An 18,272-nucleotide genomic window follows, 5' to 3' on the forward strand; every position below is an offset into this window, starting at 1 on the left:
TGTGTATATATATATATATATGGCTAAAGATAAATGAAAAGTTGTGTGTGTATGTGTGTGTGTTTTTGAAGTACTCTTGATCCTAGTGCATGTTTGGTTTTTTTAATTTGTTTTATTTTGCTTACAAGTAGCTATTAGATCTGCAAATATCAACCTCTCATTACTTCTTAATGCTCTATTAAAATTATTTGAAGGGTACTCACAGATATGAGAACATTTGTTAGTTCACAAGTAAAGGTACATTTTCAGATGCAGTAGAGTGGCACTGTAGAAATATATTTGAAATGAAGTTAACACTTTGTAGTTATTTGTTGGGCATTGGAATTTTAGTCACAGAGCAGTATTTTATTCTTTTTTTAATGGCAAAAGGAGAAGCTTGCTCCCAGATATTTAAATTGCAAACCTATGTAGAAATCCACATGCCTGCAAGGTAATACTCTTCCCAAATTCTAGATTTCTATTTTAGTACAGCTATTCTCTCAAATCCTCAAATTGAAATCTGTGGAAAGTCTCATAAGTATATGAAATGTAGCTTTGTTTTGTTTTGTTTTGCTTTGTTTTCCCCTTGCCCCTAACATTCAGCTCTGATACTCAGGTATTCTTTTAGTGACAGCTAAAATGCAGCATGTATGAATGATTTGCAGTTAGCTTGCCTCCATGAACACAAATGCCCCAGCTTCAGCTAATCATGACTTATGCCCCATGCCATATTATTGCTGTTATCCCCACACCAGCAGATGGTGAGACTGGACCCCTGGGGTATTCAGACCCAGTGTTTTCAGGTTAGACATCTTCCAGTAGCCGTAGTCAGTCAGAAAGGGAAGGATTTTAATATAGCAAAATGGCTTCTTAAAAAGAAATTAATGGATGTTATGTGTAAGGTTTTCAAGTAATACCTTAAAATACCTTTGCACTATTTTTTAGTACAAAATATGAAAGTATATTCAGGCATGTCGCGATTCTTTAATCTAGAACTCCAGGAAGTAAAAAGATACATAGAATAATGGTTTTAATTTTTTTTATTCAGAACTCATGATTAGAAATACATTTTACATAAAACAACATATATGTACAGGCACATATAAAAATATATATATTACAGGCACATACATAAATCAAACCAAAATTCACTTAACAGTGTTTCACCTTACATTGTGCAGCACTTTCCTATTCTTTTGTTGTTGTAGATGTTAATCCCATTTCTCTTTTTTTAAAAATGTCTGATGACCAGTTGCCAAATAAAACATCAGAGCCACTAATGGATTGGTAACCTACCTGCAGATTGAAAAACGTACTAACCAATCAACATGTGCTATAAAGAAACATTGTGAATATTCTCAAATTATTCTATTAAAAACTATTTTCCTGCTATTGATCACATCACCTGCCATTTATATAACAAGAAATTTAGTATTCTCTAGTAATTGTATATATAACTAAGGAATTAAAGGATATAGAGTAGCCATATTTAGAAACAAAATTTATGTTACTTAATTTAATTTATTTTTGAGACAGGATCTTGCTGTGCAGTTCAGGCTGACCTTAAACTCACTGTGTAGCCCAGGCTGGTGTCAAACTTGTGAAAGTCCTTCCTGCCTCAGCCTCCCAAGTTTAAATTTTAAATTTGATTTAAATGATTTTAATTTAAATTTAATTTTAAATGATTTGACAAGGCTTAAACCTTTAAACACATCATTTCTCTTTATTGTTTATAATCAAATAGTAATTTTATTTTCTTGAACTTTCATTTCTTTTATCATTTCAGTTATTCCTGTTATCCTTTAGTAGGTCATATAATAATAGGTACATAATTTAATAACAGATACATAAAGTAGATTGGTTTTATAGGTTCCTAAGGTAAGGAATTAAGGACCTCTTGGTTTTTTGTGTCATCAAATAGAGTTCAGAATGTCATAAATTTTATTGTTTACTGTTTACTTCAGAACAGTTTGAGTTGTATGAAAAACAAAGGAACTATATCATCTCAGCTGTCATTTATTTCTTCACTTAATATGTAGGATTTTTGTTCATTATAGTTGACTTTTTCTTTTTTTTTTTTTTTTTTCAGTAACAGAGATTGAACCTAGGGCCTTATGCTTAATAGGCAGATGCTTTACCACTGAGCTATATTTCCTACCCTATTATTGCCACTTTAAAAGTTGTGATAGTGTTATAGGGACACATAGAAGTCATATAAAATAATACGCTATTATAACTCTTGAGTGTTCAAAAGAGAAAAAAGCATTCCTGATCTTAATGAGTTGAAACTGATACTGAAGGTAAGTTTGTGAAGCAAATAATATATTCTTAAATATTTCCTTTATAGTCTGTCTATATATAGATAGTATTATAAGTGTTTATACAGACTAAAATAAAATAAAAGTTTATGGAGCAGAAGGTAATTTCATATAAACATGTATATTTGCATACACTGAAGCCAGTTTCTATTATTTATAGGAAAAATTTTTGAAGAATTTATTATAGATTTCCTTGTTGGTGTTAATAATAAAGATTTTCACAGGAACTTTTTTGTTTCTTTCAGATACAGAAACAAGTGAAAAAATACAAGCAAGTGGAATACTTCAGCTGTTTGCAAGTCTTTTGACCCCACAGTCTTCCTGCACAGCCAAAGTAGCTAACATCATAGCAGAAGTAGCCAAAAATGGTGAGGTTTTCCTCAAGAACTTTTCTGCTGGGAACATCTTCAGTTTTACACCTTACTTGTCAGTATGTTTTATTAATTTCTGTTTTAATTTTATAGATTAGACTTTTTTCCATTTCTCCTTTCTTTGACTTTTTTCATGTCATTGTTTTCAATAACTATGTTCCTAGTCATTTTATTCATACATTCTCCGTTTGCTATTCCATTGCTTTGAAGTAGAATTAAGGGAAAATACTGCTGGTCTTAACTGTATTTGTATCATTCGTTACTTTGAGTGTGGGATTCCTGAGCTTGTCGTTAAGTCATCCACCTTCACTGTCTCAGGAGAGCTAACTTTTCTAACATCTTTGTGTGGGTTGTGTTAGACTCTGTGATAGACTCATTGTGTTGTTTTCCAGTCTTACCTGTCCTTCTAACATTGGCATTTAATGTCAGCAGTGCAATTGATACTCTAGTTTTTGCACTTATTTTCATGAAAAATCTTTTTCATAAACTTGAAAATACTTTGGAAAAACAAAGCATAGCTTAGGCTATGTAATAACTTAATTCATATCATTATTTATACCTACTGAGATTCTTTGAAAGAAGTATAGCAGAAATATTTTTACATGTTTGTTAATTCAGTTAGTTTGAGAAAGCTCTTAATACTGAAAGCCACAGTAAATGTAATAATACTTTTAGTGTGCCTCAGTTTTTCAGAGTTTGTTATTATTTTTAGGTTTCCTATTTGAATGTGTTGCATATATTACACTTTTAAGAAAAAAATTCTGAAATTTTGGTTTCATTTGTATAAGCATTATGCTAGATGGCTTTGTAATGTTACATGTTGTTCTGGGCTGGTAAAACACTGTGTTTCTATGCGTGTTACCAGGAAGAAACTTGCCTTGCAACTTTTTCAGTTGTTGAGAAGGTTATCAAAATGTCTTTAAGGTTTTATACTGGTAAAAAAATATTTTGGTTATTTTACTGAAAATTGACCACCTATTACTGATTGGTGTGTCACATCTAAGAAGCAGTTCTCATTTAAAAATGGAACCTCTATACATTGTTAAACTAGACCAGTGATGGGGAACCTTTAGGGCCTTGAATGGTAACAGTCTGCTGCTGCACGCGTGCCGTAGGCTCACCACCACTGACCTAGACCAACTCTGCCTGAATCTCCTAGATACAAAGCAGTTTGTTTTTTAAGATCAGTAGTTTATTTTTTAACCTCATTAGAGTGATAGTTTAGATTCCCTGAAGTCAGAGATTCAATTTTTATCTTAAAACTTTTTTTCTTAGAATGGGCAGAAATATTATAGCATAAATTTAAAAGTTTTAGATTTTTATGAAATGGCTTGGCATTCCTATACGCTCTTTAATATAACTTCTCATAATGCCTTTTCACAGTTCCATGACAACTCTGCTATTATGGATTTGTTCAGTAATAGTGTAGTAGATAATAGTTGTGTTCTATGAAGGCAGTAGAATTTTTAGTATTCATACCTATAGTCAGAGACTAGTAAAGAGCATACCACTAACCTCTATGTAGTTAAATGAGATTGCTTTAGTGGTTCGCTGAAAATGTAGAGTAGAATCTTGTTGAGTATTCTTTTTTTTTAATTACTTAAATTGAATTTATTGGTACATTCTGGGTATACAGTACAGTTACATTCATTACTGGGATCTTGTACCTTTACATGACAGGTCTTGGTTCTCATTTTTTCCCCTTGTCCCCACTCTCCCTTCATCCCCTCCTCCCTCCCCACCTACAAACACTTCAATTCCATTTTTACATTTTCTCATATTTTTTCCCTTTCCCTTATTCCCCTTCCCCTACCCTTCTCACTGTCCCTACACCTTTAGTCCTTTTCTTCCTATTTCATGTTGCTAATTGTCCCATTAGGATCTTGAGTACTATTTTAGTTTTTCACACCAGAGAAACTATTCGGTATTTACACATGTGTGCCTTATTTATTTCACTTTGGAGTATATCCTCAAAATGTACCCATTTACCTATGAATGAATCTACTTTCTCATTATTTATGGCTGAGTAGTATTCCATTTTATAGAAAAATTGTTGAGTATTCTTAACAAATACGTACCATTAGAAACAACATGATACAACAGAGTGTGTTAATTGACAATGAAACAGATTGTATGAATTAGAAAAAAATGAATTTGAAAGTTGATCTGTTTTTACTATGCATATTATATAATGGCAGGAGATATATTAACACTTCATAGATTAAAGCTTGTAAATTTATTTTAGTTTTGTCTTTACTATACAACAAACTTTAATATAAAATGTTATAAGCATTATCTTTAAAAAGAACAGCAGTGGAAACATAAAGTGAATTTTAAAATGTCAGCTTGACAACCAGTATATTATATGTCAGTCATTCTTTTATCATGCCTCATAATTGTTTTGGTATTAAAAAAATGTGTATTTTAAGAGTTAATACAGGAAAGTATTTACTCCCTTAAATAGCTGAAAGTGGAAAAAATACATATAAATATTTTAAATATTTGACTGCTGCGGATGTAGCTCAGCAATGCTGTATCTCCCTGGCAAGCACAAGGCCCTAGGTTAAATTCCTGGTACCAAAAAAAAAGGCCAGCATGTAGCTCAGTGGTGTTGTAACTACCTGGCAAGCACAGGGTCCTGAATTCTATTCCCAGTACCAGGGAACGGGGTATAAACATTCATAAAGAGATAAAAAATGTTTTAATCTTGGTGTACGTAAAATTTTATTTCTGATTTCCATGTATACTTTATGATAGTGCTGAAGAATTTATAACTCAAATAGGTTTGTGAAGGTAAAAGTAAAAAATTAGCACTTTGGATTTAGAAAGGAATATAAAATATCCAGTCAACCAGGAACCATTTAATAAATATATTACTGATTCAAAGAGAAAATCATTCATAAGTAGGAAATAATTTTGTATTAAATCTTACTGATACTGAAATAGAGCAGTGCCTATTTCCTTAAAACCTCCATATTGAATTTCTGTGTTAAAGTCCACACATTATGCAAAAATCAAGGTCAATTTTGCTTGTGCAGACACACACACATGCCGCAATTTCTGCTGACGACTGACCGTTGAATTTCTCCTCGCAGCCATCCTGTTTTTTGTTTCAGCCTCACCCTTTCAGTCCTCCCCAGTCCCAAAGCACTCTTCAGTTCTCTGCAGCTCAATTAGCAAGAGAGAGAATCTGACTTTTCCTCAGTCCAATGCCCTGGTCAGTAAATCTTCCAAAGTGGACTATCTGTAGTCATTGACAGCCCTGGCTCAGTTCAACCAGCTCTGTTGGGTAGAAGCTCACAGTGAGAGCACAGGAATGGGTTGTCACATAGTAAGCATATTTTTTTTAAGTTCTTGGTATATTTTTTTATATAGATATATCTGAAACAGTTCTTAAAATTAGTGAAGTAGGGCTGCCATTCTTTAGTTTAAAGGATTTTAGAAAAGTTTGCTTTCTCCAGGACTAGTATCACTGAAAGCTGAGGGCTGTACTACTTTTATTTTTGTTTTTGTTTTTTGTTTCTTTGGGAGATACCGGGGATTGAACTCAGGACCTTGTGCTTGCAAGGCAAGGATGGTGCCACTGAGCTAAATCCCTGGCCCACACACAGTAACACACACACAGGCACATGTACACACATACCCTTATACTCCTATCTGATATGCTCAGAAAATCTGAAAAGGAACAGAAGAGAGGGAGGACCTGTGGTACATGCCTGTAAACCTAGCACTTGGGAGGCTGAGACAGGACAATTGTGAGTTTGAGGCCAGCCTGGACTACCCTGTGTCAAACACAAACACCCCATATACAACCAAAGTAAATAAATAAAACAGTAAGTAAGTACTCTTAGTCTTTTAAGTTGAAACTGCAGAAAGTTTTCAGTAATGCAGTGATAAGAGATATGATAGGAATAAAACCCTTTATTTTGGTGGAGAGGAATATCTGGCAGAACAAATTACAAGTTAAAGAATTAGCTCATTGTTAATTAACTTTATTGACCAGAACATCATTATGGTAAATTGTGATTGTCCAGAATGCAATTCTAATACTGATTATTCAAGAACTTTCGTCTTGTAACTTACATGTTTTCATTATCCTTAAATTTTGTAATGGTTCATTATGAAGCACTGTAAAAAAGAATCAGTTTATTTGTAATTATTGGGAATCTATTAATAGCACTGTAAAAAATAAGGAAAAATGAGTTTGAAGTATTAATAGGTGAGTATTTGATGCTTTATAGTTACAAATCCATGGATACAACGGTATATATAAAGTATCCATAAAATAGGCTTTAATAAAAAAAGAATGAATATAAGGACGGCATGATTCCCCACGGTTTTACCAGTTGAAAAGGGCCTGGTGTTGTTCATGACTAACTGAACATTGTTACATTTTGGCTTTTTTGAGAACACACAGTGAGAAATCAGGCCGTTCAGTGGCTTCATTGTTAACTGCAGTACTTAGCATCAGACTCATGTGGAGACACTCCTCTTTCCGAGCATGTCTGACTACTCTGAAAAGACAGTGATGAAGAGCTGTGATGAGAGTCAGCAGAAGGCTTTCTGTTCATGACAGAGACTGTCACAGAAAAGTAAAACCACACTCGTATTTTGTGTACTTGCTTCATGATGTATTTCACAGGATTGAACAGAAAGGTGCTCTTTGAATCCAAGCCAACTTCAGTGTTTTGCCAGTAAGGATTAAGGGAGGTGATTTATATAAGGTGTGAATCTTTTAATTTTTAAATTGAGCTGTGTCTCTTATTATTTTCAGAATTTATGCGGATTCCTTGTGTGGACGCTGGATTGATCTCACCACTGGTACAGCTGCTAAATAGCAAAGACCAGGAAGTGCTGCTTCACACGGGCCGAGCTCTGGGAAACGTGTGTTACGATAGCCGTAAGTGTTGGAAAACCAGTAGTGTGTCTGCAAATTTTTAAGAACTATAACTTTGCAGATTTATTGCACTTTGGTACTCAGACTTACTTTTTGAAGCTAAGACATTAATATGGACCAGATGAAACTGTTAAATAAGCTGATGGAAGTTTGGACCATTGTATTCTTAAATAAGAAGTTACAAAAAATGAGTTATCTTCCTTTGTTGTGAGAAGAGATTTTTCCAAGGAAAGTAAATATATTTCTAAAAATTGAGACTTTTAAATTTAGCAAAAATATATATGTGTATCTTTTCAGTTAGGTTTTATTGAAGTCCTATCTCTGAGTGAGAATGCTTATGGACAGTTTTTCAAATTTTAAGTCTGTCCATATTTTAAGCTTGCCATTTAATAAAAATACACCTAAAAACTGTCTTCATAAAAGTTAGATTGGCCACTGCCTTTGCATTGACTCCATTCCTGTTTGTCATTTTATCATTATCATACTTACCACCTTCTATTGCACACTGTTTTAGACAAAGAGAAAGCAAGAATTTGAGAATGGATATATTGCAAAAATGTTTACTTCTGTACACAAAATACGGAAAGCTAATAATTAGGTTTATCTTGGTTTTCCTTAAATTTCTGTTTGCTGAGCCCAAACCACATCTTTTTCTTTCACTTTCAATGCTTATTTTCCCTATTGAGTTGTGTTTTGTTAAAAATACAAAATACGTGCCCCCTGTATAACAGGCAGTACTTAAAACGTGATTTATATTTATGAGCCAGATGGAGTATAAACATTAATTTATAATAATAGGAAGAAAAAATTGAAACTGTAGTTACCAGCTATAAATTTTTATAGCAGTAGTGGCAAGGCTATCCTCATTTGTTCTCTTCTCTTTTTTTTTTCTGTAACATATGTTATGATAGCCATAGATTAAAATATCAGTAACATATCTGAAGACAGGATATCTTAATGTGAATTTTAACTTACATTTCCCAACCCCCGGTACTGCCTACAGATTTACTTGTCTATTCCTTTACTCCAGTTCTTTTTATCTTAGAGTATTAGCTTTATTTAGAAGATGGTAGTGCTTTGTGTTTATAATTTTGCATGTTCATACTTACTAAACACTATAATTTGTCATCCCAGCTCTGAAGAATGAAGCATTTAATAATATATGTTATGGTTAATTTTAGTAATGTATATTAAAATTGCCTCCACACAGTTTGTTATTAGACTTTAAGTCTGCCAAAAGTATTCATTACATTTTTAGCTATTCTTGAATTATGCGTTGTTTAGATTCAGGGAGTATTATCTGTTTGGAGTACATTTATCCTAGAATTTCTTTTAGTATTTGCACATAGCTTTTCTATGATACTGCTGTGGTTTTCATGGGCAGGGGGTAATTTTATTTCTTATGTACTCTGAAAATTAGATTTTAAAGTAATATATGTCCAATTAATAAAGTTGTTATTTTGATGAAACTGAAGTCCATTATTATAGTATTTGTTATGTGTATTTCCTTTATATTATGAGGTATAGTATAAAATTTTGTGGATATGCTTTAGATCATGCAGTTAATTTATTTATGAATATTTGTAACTACTTCATCCTCAGTTCAGTGGAATTTATAGTTAAGTGGATAATCACAGGGAATATACGCCATATTTTTACACTTTTAAACGTTAAGGAAAATGGAGCTAGCAGTTGAATAAATATAAGAACTGATTTATTACCAAAATCATGTGATATAAAGGTGTTCATAGTACTGTGCTGTCTTTTACATTTAATTTCCACGAGACTGCATACTTTCTTACCTCTTTATTTGAAATTTTCTTTGAACTTCTTAGTGCTATCTCTAGAAGTACTGTAGGAAAACTACAGTTTGTATTTGACTTTCAAAAAAGATATAAAAGTCTATAGATGGCTGCATGGCACTTGTTAATTTATTTGAAATGCATTTTTCCTTTCCTTTGTGAAAATTGAGAGTCTTAAGAAACCTAAAAAGTTAGGTTTCTCTTTTTTTTTGGTACCAGGGATTGAACTCAGGACCTTATGCTTGTGAGGCAGGTACAGTGCCACTGAGCTAAATCCCCAGCCTGGGATTCTCTTTTTAAAGTGTTTAATAGCATCCAATTAATTTATCAACCTTCTTTCCTCTCAGAAAGATAGTGTCTCACTGTTAAAAGAGAATAGATGGGCCGGTGATTTAGCTCAGTGGTGCCGCCACCTGTCTCGCAAGCTCAAGGTCCCAAGTTCGATCCCTGGTACCCCCCCCCAAAAAAAAGAGAATAGACAACTGTGACATCCTTGTACATAGCAAGGATCTTTTCCCCCAAATAAAATATCTTTTAAAATTTGTAGTGCATTTACAAATTTTTAAGAACTATGGTTTCTCAAACTTATTTGTGAGGCTGATGAGTGCATTTTCATATACTTTGTTAATGTATTCCAAATGAATATTTTTTTAGTGTGGTTTTATTCAGGATGATAGTAAACTTGCAGTAGATAGTAAGGCTGATATATACAAAAAATACTTTAAGCAGTTCTCTATTGGAGAAAAAAATAGAGAAATTGTGTGTTAAGGTTGTTACTTTCACATCTACAGAGTAAAGCATTTTACCTAGCATATTTCAGTTAGCATAGTTTGTTTGAAAGGAAGAAAGTTCCCTCTATAAAAAAAAAAATACTTAACTATAAAATTCATGGAAATCTTTAGAAAAAGACTTAGGTCAGATTTCAGTTTTAACAGCTTTGACTGCTCCATTGTAAGAGTTCTTCCTACTGGAAGAAAAAGGTTTTCTATAATTCTAACATCATAGCTACTAGGTGAGATGAAGTACGATTTTGATGCTGATGAACTTTTTGAATCCTAGTGCCTTTCTTGCATGTTGCAATGAAAGAAGCATTAATGGGGAACATTTTTTATTTTTTTATTTTTAAAATGCCTGATCTACTTTCTTTTCTTCCAGATAGCTTCCAAGGCACTTCACATAGATTTTTCTCTTTCAGAGAATTCAAACAGATTTTTGATACAGGCAACATTTTAAAATTCTTTTGCCCTTTAACTTTGCCAAAAATAATTTTTTATGAGAATTTTGACATATTTCAGATCAAAGAAGAGAAAAATTGTATTTCAGTTCGGAAAGAAATCAGCAAAGCTGTATGTATGATGGAATATGTTCAGAAGTGTGGCTTTAAATGAAGAGAATTATAGTAGTATTATTTCAGATATGTATGAGTTTGGTCTTTTACACATCCCTCATTCAGAAAGAGATGAGTAGTGTTTTCTTCTTGTGGCCATATTTGTGGCATTTGCTTTTCATTGCTATGTGTATACAGCTATGCACATGATGATATATTTAAATGGCCTTGTAGCTGTGGAAAACTTCATATTAAATTCCTATCATTCACATATATATATAGTTCTAAGGGACGAGTTGGTAATTGGAGACTGAATTTTCTGTATAGAGATTACCACTTCAGATCAGTAAATAATTGATACTTGATGTACTTGTTAAAAGATATTAGTAGAGGCTAAAAGAAAATGATAATATAAAATTAATTGTCCTTTTTAATACAAAAATCAGGACTATAGTTGAAATGAGTGCATTTTAAAATTAAACAATGATTCTTTTCAGAAATAAAGTAAATGCTTGTTACTGTGTAATCCTGTTATTGGCATGTAAGATGCATCTATGATATGTGATCTCACAGGATATAGAAGAGAAAATTACATTCTTGGTTAATATGTTGAGGTAAAATAAATAATTGACTTATAACTTCTTTAATTGACTTAAAGTATATCCATGTGCCCTTTTATATTATTAGTGATGCTTACAGTGCTGTACTGTTTTTTTATATAAAGCGTGAAGAATCCATAATTCTGAGTACAAATCATGATAGTAATTACCATTCCAGTATTTTACAATGTAAATTGGTCAAATAAGTATGTGTTAGTGTACTGTAGCTCTGCACTGAAGTTGCCTAAGTAATCAAAGTATATTGGAAGCAGGTATATGTATTTAACAGGGAACTATTTATATGTAGCATTTAAAAATAAATACTTATATCAACGAAATAAATTGGATTAAGGGACTGTGTTATTAAAGGATTTGTAGATCTGTTTCCTGCTTTTTTCAGTATTTAGTTTTAAATAGAAAAAATCTCAGTGACATAAAATTAAGATTCATCAACTTTCATCAGCTAGTTTTTATTTTATGAATGAGTTACTTACAGAGCACATCATGTATAAGAAAAAAATATATATATATGAATAGACTAGTTGGGAATATAGCTCAGATATAGAATGCTTACCTAGCATGCACAAACCGTGGGTTTAATCCCTACTCTTGGGAAGAAAAAAGAATAAATTATATGCTATCTCTGCTTTTAAAGATAATTAAGACCATTATCAAATGAAGGTATGTCGTTGTAAAGATATCCTAGGAATACAGATTGACATAGACACTGTTTTGTAACCATATAAGCTCTAAAAAAAGTTCATGTAGAAAAAGAGCTCCTAATATGGTAAACAACATAAAAAAGACTGTAACAAAAATAAATGCATGAACATATTAATTGCAGCTGTTAAATTATTGAAATAGTACATCTCTATAAAAAGTATAGTTCATTTAAAAATTAATGTGTGTCAATTTTAATATGCCCCTAGAAGACAGATACTATAAATGGAAATGCATAGATTTTCAGCTCCAGTGTTTACTAAATTATCATCTGACCTTTTTTTTCCCCCAGTATGGGAATTGAACTCAGGACCTTGCACTTGCCAGGCAGGTGCAGTGCCACTGAGCTACATCTGTAGCCCTCATTTGATCTTTTGTATTTTAATTTTCTTATTGTTACAGTGGCTTTGTTATGTGAATTAAATAAGATTTATATCTAAAAATAGAGTATAAAATTCTGTGCAAAGTAAATACTATGGTAACAATTTCTTAAAAGTGCTGTGACCTATTGTAGTATATACTATAGTAGATTGTACATAGATATTTACAATAAAGATATAAAAGCCACATCCTTTTAAAGAAAGTCAGTGATAAATCTTGTACAAATAACGGATAATGCATTTAAACGTATATGTGTGTGTGCATGCCTACATGTGTGCATTTTGACAGCCAGGATAAAAACCAATTTGATATTCTATACAATATTTATCTTATTCTAAAGGAAATATTCCAGTTCTTAAAAAATCCTTGGGACAAAATAGTAAGAGGCATTTATCATTAAGATACCCTTAGTTCAATAGACATACACATATATTATTACCCAGTTAAAATATGTAAAGGATATTGACTGTTGTTAGAGTGTCTTCACTAATGGTTCTACAAATCATTCCTAAGAGTCCTCTGTATGATTATTTCCTGTATTGATCCACCAGAATCCAAGAAATAGTATTAAAGATAGTATTCTTTGGGAAATATAGCCCCAAATACATTGTTTTGGGGTAGTTGAATTTGTTTCTAGTATATAACTTAAAAATTTGAAGATGCTGTGATTTGACTATATTTCTATTTTACTTGGCATTCATCATCTATCACCAGTCATTTTCTGCATCATATAAATGTATACATACATATGCACATATATAATGTGTGTATTTATCTCCACAGTCTTTTCTTTATTTTTTCAGTACCAGAGATCAAACTTGGGCCCTTGCACTTGCGAGGCAGGTGGTGGAACCACTGAGCTAAATCCCTGGCAAAAGTCTACTGTTTGAAATAAAAAATGTTTATCTTTGATTTTTAATGGTATCAATTTCATAAAAATCTGATTTGCACAAAAGTATTTAAAAACACCATACTGGTAGTGTTACATAAATCTATACATATGATAAAATTGTTTACAACCTTGTACGTTTGCAAAATACACAAATGCATATAAGCATGGGTGACATCTAAATTCGGTAAATTGTACCACTGTAAGTTTCCTAGTTGGAAAATTGTAGAATTTTGGAGTGTACCACTGTAGAAAGGTGAATGAAGTACTATATATATAAGACATTTCCTGTACCCTTTTTTTCCCCTGTAACTTCCTGTGATCTACTAATTATTTCAAAATAATTATTTGACCTGTCCAGGAAGCATACATAGGGCCCTTTCTATGGGAAATTACCTTTTGAGGCAGGGGATAAAGAAGATATATATACACACACAAACACAAATTTAAAGTATGTCCTCATTTATATGTAAATGCATTTTACTAAATTTGTACAATTAAAATGCCTATAGTTTTTTCTTTCTCTAAATGTGATTTGAAGGAAAAAGCAATTTAAAAGAAAGGATTGTCAACCCCCAATAAGATTTAGGAAAAGGAAATTTGTACTGGGCTAGGAACTATTAAGAGGAACAGTAAATTTGCCAGAGAAGAGATAATTGATGGGGAAAGATTCTAGACACAGATGCACACAGAGAAGAAATGCTGTCATTAACCCAAGTAAATGGGCTGGTATTAGAAGAAAAAAGGACTTTTCTTCCGAAGGATTTTTATATATATTTCTTTTCCTTTTTTTAAGAATAAAAAGAGTAGTGAATAAAATGTGGCCTCTTATCTTCCACGTAGAAAAGTTAATCTTATAAAACCCAGTAGGAAGGTGATGATAGGAAATTGTAGTGTGATGGAGGAACTGTATCTATGGGGTATATTATAAACAGTCATGAAGATATTTTTTAAAATAACCATATGGTGATGAAGGTCATCTGTGGTTAGAGTTCTTGATTTTATATCTGTTTACTAATGGGTGTTATTCACTTAAAATGTGTGTAGATAGCTAAGGATTTATTTTGTATTTTGATGTGTGGACAAAAAAGCCATTGAAAGTAAAGTAATTGAAACTGATATTTTCAGGCTCATAGTAGCATATAATTTGTATTAGGGTGGGAGGAGTTTGAGGAAGGAAAATTGGGAGGCTGCTGCAGCAGGCCAGATATGATGTAACAAATACTTATTGGAGCAGAAGAGGTAGAATTAAATATGAAGAGAAAGATTTAGTGCTCAGCATGGGTTGTTCATTGTCAATTTGGTTGGTTTTTACTTAGCACTACATCTCATTTAAGCAACCTTAAATAGTGATTTACATAACTGATTAGCTTATAGTTTAAGAGACTATGATGATCTTTTTATCTTTTTACTTCGTAACCTGAAATACCTTGTTTATTAACCCATTTATGCCAAAGGTTGCAATTTTTAGAAATTTTACATAAAATTCATAAATGTTACCTAGAAAAAATTCAAGGAACAAATTCGAAGAGAAAAATCTTTCTTTATGTTGTGTTGTTATGGGTGTTCCAAAAATGGAACACTAGGCATTGAAAGGTTAAAGTGGTATAAATTTAAAAACTATCAGAGGAAGATAAGAGATATACCACCCCCCTTTTTCTTGCCTAATACTTGGTTGGTTTCTAAAGTAGTAATATCAAAAAAGTGGTTGTGCTTTTGTGAACATGTGGAATAATAATTTTGGTAATTGTTACTAATTTTATAGATATGAAGGTGGAGGCAACATGACATTTTGCCATTGGCACATGGCAAAAATCTATGATTTTTCTTGAATTCAATAAGAAATCATGAATGTTTGCCACATGAATTATTTTTATGTCTTGGAAACAAGGTTGTCTCTTAGTCTGTGGGTCAAAAGATCTGAAAGGCCTTTGGAGTTTTCCTTTCCTGATTAACAGGTCTTAGGTAGGGTAGGGAAGATGTAGTTAACAAGCTCTTTAAAAAAGAATTAAAAGAAGGGGTTTTTCACTGTTATTCTTACCTTTTCCACTCTTAGCCTATAAAAATGAAATCAAATTTAGATTTGTGAAACATAATGTTTGCTTATTGAAACCCTATTGACACATATTGTCATCTGTTCTTTCAAATGGTTTAATTTTTCTAATTTTTTTCTTTGTAACCAAGCTAAAGTTCTGAAAACCTTCTCTGGTTTTAATCAAAGCTATCTCTTCTACGAGTTGGAGGTACATATATTTGCCTTTGCTGAGAAGGAATGTTAAAAATAAATACTACTTAAAAGTGAATAATTCAGTTTTTCCCCAGTGGAGTAAATGTACCTTTAGGGAAATAGTGCTGTCCTAAATTCATGTTAAATTCTAAGCCATAACTGTATTTACATGTGCACAGACACCTGTGTGTTTATTAGTCTATCATAAATTATTTTAAATACGAAAAAGTTTGCTGTGAAGATATCATATTTAAAATATTTGGGATAAAATTTAATTTTGGTCTTGAATAATTTTCTTAATAAATTGTTTTTGTGGTTTTTGGGGGGTTTTTTGGTACTAGGGAATCAAACTCGCAACCTTGCACTTGTGAGGCAGGCACGGTGCCACAAAACTAAATCCCTGACCCTTTTTTTTAATAAATTGGAGCAACAAATTTATTTACACATGCGTTGTTAGCTGGATGCTACTAAGAAATTTTAATGGAAATAATTGATTTTGATAAATTATTTTATAATTTATATATAAAGTACATAGTCTTTTGCTAATAAATAATAGGCACATAAAATATAGGGAGTAGAGAAACACCAGTGATTCATTGTCACTTATGGATCCTTTGTTAGATAAAGTTTTTTTCAAAACGAATTATCAAACCATTTTAACTGTGAGAAATCTTAACTGTAACTGTACTGTAACTGTAGAAATTAATACTAATTTGGTATATCTACCAAGTGCTGTGCCATGACCTTATTTTAAATTGTGTCTTCAGGAAAATATTACATACATAAGTATATAAATATAGAAAAAACAGTATAATGTCACAAAAGTACTAATTCCACACTTTTTGATGTTATAATAATAAGTATACAATAATTATATAATAATAAATGCATAATCTAATATAGAAAAAACAGTATAATGTCACAAAAGTACTAATTCCACACTTTTTGATGTTATAATAAGTATACAATAATTATATAATAATAAATGCATAATATTGGTAGCTTTTCCCTCAAGGCTCATTTTTGTAATTTCACTGATATAGCTTTTTTTTAGTACCTAATTTTTTCATGAATTTTACCTGCTCCTGGCACTTGAAAAAATTTCCTTTTTGAATTTCAGAAAAAATACAGATGGGTTCAGTTTTCTTTCCTTTGGAAGCTTCAAACATATAAATAGGTCTTTAGAAATGTAATAAAAGTTCACTATTTTGGCAGAATTCTAGGGGAGAAACAAAAGCATCAGATTTTAATTTTCTTCCCTATTAGAAGTGATAAATATCTTTAAAAATAATGTAGATATGTCTATCATTATGTTGCTGCATAGTAAAATAATATTTTATTTTGCACTAAATAATATATTTAAAAGGAATAGGAAAAATCCTTCCTAATCATGCAAATTAAAATAGCCATATATTACCTTAAAAAATATAACACTACTCTGAATGACTTTGATCAGAGGCTAGCAACCTCTTTTTTTGAGACAGGGTCTCACTATGAAGTCCATACTGGACTTGAACTCCTGTGTTGTCCACGCTGGCCTCAAACACAGCAATCCTCCTGCCTCAGCCTTTCAAGTGCTGAAATTAACAGGCATGTGCCACCATACCTGCTATCCCACTCTTGAGTATGAAAGCTCACCCTTTTTAACATAAGGATTGATTGTACTTTTCTTCCTCTTTGAGAATACTGGTCACATTAGTAATGATTATACTTGAAAATTTTTTAATAAATTATATTTATACTAAGAAGACTCAAGTGTTAGAATTCCTGTGTTGGAGGATAATCCTTTGTCATTTGAAAAATGTATGAATTCAGTGATAGTGTGATTTTTAGGATTACAGCTTAAAATCAAGAGATTTACCAGCACAGAGCAATAAAACAAGTAAGATTTAACCTAGTGAATCTTCCCGTTTGTTTATTTATTTTTATTTTTTGCTATGCCGGGGATCAAACTCAAGACCTTATGCTATGGTACCACTGAGCTAAATCCCTGGTCCAAGTCTTCCTGTTTTTAGCAGCCTCTGTGCGACTAGAAAAAAAATCAAAGTCTATTGAGTAAGATTAGAATTAGAAACATCCTTTTGTCATTAAAGGTAATGTCTCTGGGAGTGTGCATGGATCCCGGGAGCAGCAGTATGATTCAGACCAGTGCAGCTGTAGGAAGATCCCAGCCAGGGATCTGCCCCAACCACAGAGGCCCAGGCAAACCTGCCCGGAAAAGTGCTGCACAGGCCCACAAGCTTCAGTCAGAGGCCTGCCCTGTAGCATCAGTGAATATGCGCAGATCCTGGGGAGTAGCAGTGTGGTCCAGAGCTGTACAGTTGCAGGCAGATCCCAGCCAGGGATCCGCCCAAGCCACAGAGGCTCGGGCAAACCCTCCCAACCAAGGTCTGCCCAGGAAAGAGCTGCACTAAGCACCCAAGCTTCAGTGAGAGGCCTGCCCAATAGCATTAGTGAGTGTGCTCAGATCCCAGGGAGTAACAGTGTGGTCCAGACCAACTCAGCTGCAGGCAGATCCATCCAAATCTGCCCTCCACCCGAGGCTCCAACAAACCCACCCAGCCAAGGCCCGCCCAGGAAAGAGCTGCATAGGCCCACCAGCTTCAATCAGAGGCCCACCCTACAGATCAGTTATTTGAACCCAGGAATTGGTGTACTGGTGAGCATCAGAGAAAAGGGCTCTTAGTGGCTTGATGAGAATTGAAGACCACTGGGTGAGCAAATACTTGTCTCAATAAAGGCACAGCAGGCTGCATCTGTTG

General features: G+C 32.8%; 1 protein-coding gene across 2 annotated transcripts in view; it reads left to right on the forward strand.

Annotated features, from left to right (window-relative positions):
- Rap1gds1 (Rap1 GTPase-GDP dissociation stimulator 1) overlaps positions 1–18,272 on the forward strand; it is a 114,633-nt gene that overhangs the window by 28,121 nt on the left and 68,240 nt on the right. Inside the window, exons 2-3 of one of the 2 annotated variants that reach the window (XM_010641009.3) lie at positions 2,543–2,665; positions 7,443–7,568. In XM_010641009.3, the coding sequence (XP_010639311.1) occupies positions 7,448–7,568 (121 nt within the window). In that variant the 5' untranslated portion in view covers positions 2,543–2,665; positions 7,443–7,447. Of the gene's footprint in view, positions 1–2,542; positions 2,724–7,442; positions 7,569–18,272 lie in introns of those variants that run through there. The other variant, XM_010641007.3, reaches the window with a different exon arrangement.

Source organism: Fukomys damarensis, unplaced genomic scaffold (assembly GCF_012274545.1).
Source record: "Fukomys damarensis isolate Sample0158 unplaced genomic scaffold, DMR_v1.0_HiC HiC_scaffold_32, whole genome shotgun sequence".
NCBI classification, from domain to species: Eukaryota; Metazoa; Chordata; class Mammalia; order Rodentia; family Bathyergidae; genus Fukomys; species Fukomys damarensis.